General features: G+C 39.1%; 1 protein-coding gene across 4 annotated transcripts; it reads left to right on the top strand.

The window, feature by feature from the left end:
* Positions 1-255: 255 nt before the first annotated feature.
* Positions 256-4506, top strand: LOC112167334 (uncharacterized protein C227.17c). Of its 4 annotated transcripts, none has more exons than XM_024304345.2 (4): positions 256-712; positions 826-945; positions 1538-1650; positions 3989-4506. In XM_024304345.2, exons 2-4 carry the CDS (start codon positions 861-863, stop codon positions 4100-4102), a joined length of 312 nt encoding a protein of 103 aa, XP_024160113.1. In that variant the 5' UTR covers positions 256-712; positions 826-860; the 3' UTR covers positions 4103-4506. The 4 variants fall into 4 exon arrangements, with proteins under 4 accessions (XP_024160113.1, XP_024160111.1, XP_024160112.1 ...); XM_024304343.2 differs by having other exon boundaries at positions 1532-1650; XM_024304344.2 differs by having other exon boundaries at positions 821-945.
* The last annotated feature ends 1918 nt before the right edge of the window (positions 4507-6424 follow it).

The raw sequence follows: 6424 nt of genomic DNA, 5'->3' as shown, positions 1-6424 counted from the left end.
CCAAGGAGCTTCCTCGACTAATTACAGATCGAAACACCTGTCCGGCAGTAGACCTCAGACGGTTGGGTCACCAGGTCAGTATACTATTCACTGCTTTTTAGTGTTTATTTCTACACTCTGTGGCATGGACACAGTTTCCAAAGCAGGTCACAAAATTGACCCAGAGTGACCCAAATGAGTTTGAAAACTGTGTGCATGACCCAGAGGATGGAAGTAAATATAAAAGCAGTGAATAATAAGTGATTCGGTGACCAAACGGGTGGACTTGCTCTGCGCCTCTACCGCCACCTGCATAAAATCTCCGACGATTTTGCCATTTCACCTGACAACCAATTGCATCGGCTTCTATATCTGTCTCAAACAAAAGCTCTCAGATATCATTTTGAACCGATTTTGGACCTTGCCGGGCCTCTCCCCCAAGCCCTACGACACCGGCAAGTCGTTGCCGGCGGCCTTCTTTGGCCGCACCGACTCGGCCTACCTGTATCTGACCTGCGACTCTAAGATCCGCGGCGCTAACAAGCTCGCGTCGCTCCGGCCGCCGTCACGTGCAAAGCCGACGCCGTCGTCCTCTGAATCTGGTATTGTGTGCTTCCGGATCGCATTCTCTGTGTAGATCCGAGCGCTGTCGGCGTTTCTCGGTATTCCGCCATCGACGTTGCTCGCGTTCTCGTGCTCCTTCTCCGCTTGCCTCGGCCTCGTCGTCTCCCAAGTAATTCGCATTTTCCATTTCGTTTGAATTTGAACTTGTAGCTGCAAATTTGTTTTGAAAACCTCGATTTTAATTGCCTAATGAAAACTGTGATGTAATTGGCCCTAGGGAAGGCAGAGTCCCTCGGTCTGTTGAGAGAGGCAGAGTCATGTCTTCAGGCGAAGAAGTCTCTTCGGTTTCAAAGCGTACCTTATCGTGCTCCACCTGCTTTGACGCTCTCTGGTTTTGCTATTGTATGCTCTTTTCCACACCCTTTGTCTTTCCAATTCCTTTTCTTTTGCTCCAACTCTTACATTTCATTCAATTAGTTCATAATTCTATGCCTTACCTCTTGCTTCTTGGGTCCTACACTTCAATTCTTATAATGGGTTTTGCTTAATTGTTCATTTGATTTGGGGTTTACTGTGAATTTAGGAACAAGACTAGTTGCTAAAACTACCCAAAAAAGAAAAAGAAAAGAAAAAGCAGGGTAGTGTTTTTCAATGATTCTTTATGTAATATTAGCTATCGCCCACTTAACAAGTTCCAAACATGACAGTCTTTTTAAGTTTCTGGTTGATTCTTTGTCTGTTGTCAGTTAATGTTACCTTTTCATGTTTAGCCACTTTTATGCTCAGCCTATTTCTATGTGTTCTATCTTAATCCATTTGCTACTTGTTCATCATCATTGCGCATTTTCGTTGGGTTTTTATGCTGACAATTTTCTTTCCTATTGTCTCATACAACATGTATACGTCACTCTTCTATTTTGTGATTCTCTTTTGTTGTCGATCACTTCTCTTTCTGCCATTTGGTAATTGAAAAATCATGTTATGTTAGCTCCAGTTCATCAGATGCAGCAATATTATAGGCTTGGGACACTTGATAACTGTGGTGGGAAATGGAGTGCTCTTGTGGATTGTTTAACTTTGAAGACAAAGCGGTCAGCTGAAGTGCAGGTTTGTTTCTAAAGAATTTTGTGTTTCGTTCTTTTTCCGTCCCTTGTCTGTGTGATAATGGTTGCTCCTTCAATTAATACATACTGATGTTAGGGGATCTGCAGTAGTCAAATCTTTACTTTGTTTGTATCCTGTCTTTCATTGTCCAAAATACAGTTGGATATTTCTTTAGCTAATGATTAGATTGCTTTATTGTAGTTTTGCACATATAAGACTTGCATTGCCTATGTGAGAAATTGTTGTGTACCATTATCAAAGTACTTAGGACTGTTGGAGATGTTGAATATTGCAACAGCTAATTTTGTCTACCAGTGACATACTTCACGAAACTTCGATTTACTCTGCGAAAAAAATGGAGGTGCAGGACATTAGAATATTAACATAGGCAACATTTTGAAACTGGTCTCACTTTATTGTCTGTTTCATAGTTATCCAGTTAGTTCTGGCCATGGCAGCTTTTTATTTTTTTTAAAATTTTTTTATTAACGTCTGCCTGGCAGATCACTGTTGCTAAGATTTCCATGTGAGAAATTATTTGGTCCGCTACCAGATTATAGTTTTGAAACGATTTTGGCTGTGCTATTGACCTCATATCAAACCTTACAATTGGCACAAATTATAATCTAAAGCTAAACAGTGTGTACTCGATTATACATTGGATGACGCAAGTTAGGTGTTGCGCCTATGATTGTGGTGAGGTTTAGATTTTGCAACTTTGATATTCAGGAAAAGAAATTTTATGCTTTCTGTAATTTAAGAGAAATTAAAAATAATACAGATCAGAACACAGGAGAGTAAGGGAGGAGATATGGCACCAAATCTTCAACAAGGCTTTAGGAATTCATTCATCCAAAGCTGAATTGCTTTATAAGAAATAATTTGATTGATAGGCTTCAAATGAAAATGTCAATGAATCCTACAAATGCTGAAAGACTCGTCATTCAATATGAAAGACTCATTAATAATAGGAGACACTTAGTGAAATTGAAGGCATTGAGTTTTATAAGACAGAAGCGCTTGATGTAACTCTTATACTAATTGATTTATATGTCTATTGACTGATGCTTGTACGACCATTGACATTTTGCTCAGACAATGGCCTCGCTATTAGATTGGCCCTATGGGCTTAGTTAGTCCTGGGTGTCCAAAGAAGATAGTTCTATCTAACAAAGCAGTAGTGCCTATAGATCTTAATAGGATCTATGTATGTGGACATGTCATGTTTGATGAATCAATATTTCAGTTTGCTTGCTGTGTTTCTGACAGTGCTACAGACTTTCTTTTGATGACTGGAATTCCCAAGAGTCTTGTAAGTCCTTGTCTCCGCAAGTTTCATCATGTCAGCCTTCTATTCTCGGACCTTATCCTTCAATCTTGTGATTTCCCAATGTGATTTTACACTTCTTAACCTTCCTAGAATGAACCGCGCTGTGGATATTTTTGCTTTGTAACAAATCAATTTTGTTGTAACCTTCACATATTCATAAAGTACAACCAATTTCAAGTTCCTTTACCAATGCATTTGGATGCTCAATACATTTTATTATTGATCAGCTTGTTGACATCTTAAACAAACAATATCCTCATATAATTAGCTGGGTCTCGTTCCTTCATGTAATTAGAAGCAGATTAATTGGTGGGTCTCGTCCCATCTTTTTGAGGATGTATGATAAGCATAAAGATAAAGCAGCTGCTCTGCTTCTATTGGAGCACCTGATCACTTACGGTAGTATATCTAAAGCCTGTAAATGGTCTGGAGAATAGTGTTTATTCATCATTGAGAATCTGATCAGTCTGCTAGTTCCCAGGAGCTCTTTAGATTTGAACTTTTGGTTGGACAGTTAGATACATATTAGGTTTTCTGTTTTAAATCGGAATTAACTAATGAAATTCTTTTGACTTATATTTGAAGGTAGTTGCTGTAGTGGCTTTCTAGGAAAATCTATACTGGAAGTGTTCCTTAACAGTCACACTCACAAATGTCGTTGATATACCAAAGTATTGGACATGCATTGGGTCGAGGAAATTGTTGCTGTGGACACTGTAAGGCAGTGTTAGCGCTTCATAGTTGCTAACTTGTTGTTTGATCTTCATAAGCCATCTTGAGGTTCCGTGTAGAGCTATTGCTTGCATCAACTTGTCCTTTTCAATTTCTTCTAGATGTTTTCTTTTCATTTGGGAGTTTGTACATGTGGGACAAATTTTTGCTGCTTGGTCTGTATTTCAGTTTTGACAATTTGACAGCTATTTGCTATTCAAGGATGAGGTTCTCAATTCAATTTGTCTTGGGATGAATACCATTCTGTAGCTAATAATAAGCTGGAATTTCTGAATGCAGGAAATTTTGGAGTCTCGTGAGAAAGCCAAGGCTCACATCTGGACTTTTCGAACCCCAGAAGAAGCATCAAGTAATTGGAAAGAACAATTTGGACATTTAGATGAAATGGAATAATGGAGATTCAATTTACCATCCATCTTTCAACTTTTCCCTGTCATGTGCGGTGAACCTCTGAACTTTTAATTTAATTGAAAGGAGTCCTAGGATGACTCTGTACTTTCTTCAGTAGCTAGAAGGATTATATTGAAGACAAAAATTGAAAGACAAGCATTTCTGGGCATGTCGTTGATCCAAAGTGAACATTGCAGCAGTCAGGAAGTGCGATTTTTGTTCTGAAAAGTTCTGTATTTAGTGAACATTAAAGGGATGCCGTCCTTTTGTTACATGAGGTTGACAATGCACTGTTGTTTTAGGTTTTGACTATTGTCCGCATGTAAATTGAAAATCTCTCACATGGCTGTGGGAAAGAAGAGCAAGAAAAATCAGATAATACATGCTTTCAGTGCTTTATTGTTATATACGGGGCCCTTCCGGTGAATGATTCTTTTATTTAGTCATTTTAAGGGATCGTTTTTCACATTTTGATAACAAATCAGCAGCTCGATCGTTCAGTTTTTAGGTCCCTATAAGTAGATCACTTATGCAAGATTCAATCCAATTGCTGATTATTAAAGTATCAAATTAGATTAATAAATGGACGAACCAAATTTGTCCAACTTGCATTGTTCATATTTAGAAATGTAAATCACGATTACAAATGCTTAACAATCATTTTGTAGAAGTGATCTACAAATTAGGACTTAAAAACTGATCGGTCGAGATGCTGAAACATTATCGAAAAATGGGTCACACAAGGAATCCCTTAAAATGATAAAAAAATAGGGGTGGGCGCGGTGCGGTTCGGTTCGGTTTGATGCCCAAACCGCAACCAAACCGCTTTTTTCGGTTGGCCTATATATCAAACCGCAACCATATTACAAAAGGGCCAAACCGATTATTTCGGTTACACCAATTTTCGGTGCGGTGCGGGTCGGTTTCGGTTTAGAGCGATTTATTAATTTCAACTAGAAAGAGAGGGCCAAAATCAGGCTTATTTTTACCTAAGAATTTCAATAAGGCATAAATAAATTTTGAATGCATTTAGAGTCCACACAAATCAGCAAATGTCACCCAAATATCAAGCAACTTGTAGAAAGACCATAGCAACTTATTACACACACAGCTATATAAATAAATAAATAAATAAATATAAATATATATATATATATATATATCAATGATCAAGCAAGCATAGCAACTTATTACAAACTGAAAACCTAATCAAAAATGGATTTCTTATATATTGAAAACCAACATTTCCATCAATAAAGAAATAATAAATAAATAAAATGTAATTAAAATAAATTTGGCGTGGGTCGGTTTAAATCGGGCGGTTTATGACCCAAACTGTTTTTATACGGTTCGGTGCGGTGTGATCATAAAATGACACCGCTTTAGTTCGGTGCGGTTCGGGTCGGTAACCGCATTTTCGGTACAAAATGCCCACCCCTAATAAAAAAGGAATCTCTTAGTGGAAAAACCCTATACATATATATATATATATATATATATATATATTTTTATAAAAAAATTTGTTTATGGCAGTGGCCACTGGCTTGCCCCTTGGATATTTGATCTCTTAGCACTTCGGTGCTTCCTTGGTGCAGCTAGGACTTTGAGCTCGGATTGCTCTCTAGATTGGCAGTGACACACCTTAGTGGCGAGTAGTGCTCAATGGTTTTCTCGTGGTAGATTGGATCTGTCTTATAATGGATGGGTGATAGGTCAGAGTCTGGGCTTGGGTTAGGACCCTGTCCTGCTTCTGGGTTTGGGACTTGTCCCTGGCTTATAGTTGGGCTCAAATCTTAATTAAGGCCTGCAGAGAATGAAGGTTTTAGGTGTGGAACTTTTTATATATATTATTTTTAGGGGTCGTGACCACTTACCCATTTTCAGCTTAAAAATTGCCCACCTACTCCACTAAGAGTTTTTAAACCCATTTACCCAATCTAACATCCATTGACAGTTTTGCTCCTATTTTAATTAATAAATTACATCTCTCTCTCTCACTCTCTCTCTATCTCTCTCTCTCTCTCTCTCTCTCTCTCTCTCCCTCCCCCCTCTTCGATCTATTCTCTCTCTCCACCCCTCACCGGAGACTTTCCTTCTCTCCTCGCCGGATCGTCATCCACCTCGTTCCATCCCCGCCGCTCAGAGGAAAAACGTCACCCTCTCCAATCATTCCCTTCCCCATGCTAGAATCAAAAGCCCAGACGCAGATCGAAAAATTCTGATCGGATCCAACCCATATCGGGTCAGATTGCGCCGAGCCAAGCAACGTCATGATGATCCCATCAACTCTAGTCCACCCCCAAACCCGCGACGCCGACAGCCCTG

Source organism: Rosa chinensis, chromosome 5, assembly GCF_002994745.2.
Source record: "Rosa chinensis cultivar Old Blush chromosome 5, RchiOBHm-V2, whole genome shotgun sequence".
Taxonomy (NCBI): Eukaryota; Viridiplantae; Streptophyta; class Magnoliopsida; order Rosales; family Rosaceae; genus Rosa; species Rosa chinensis.
Note: the sequence above shows the minus strand (reverse complement) of the source record. Positions and strands in the feature narration are given on the sequence as shown.

Excerpts from the sequence above, each read along its gene's own strand:
- LOC112167334 (XM_024304343.2), top strand. The coding sequence starts at position 861 with ATGTCTTCAGGCGAAGAAGTCTCTTCGGTTTCAAAGCGTACCTTATCG. Across the intron at positions 946-1,531 it reads CGCTCTCTGGTTTTGCTATT|CTCCAGTTCATCAGATGCAG; the intron begins GTATGCTCTTTT and ends ATGTTATGTTAG. Across the intron at positions 1,651-3,988 it reads AGCGGTCAGCTGAAGTGCAG|GAAATTTTGGAGTCTCGTGA; the intron begins GTTTGTTTCTAA and ends TTCTGAATGCAG.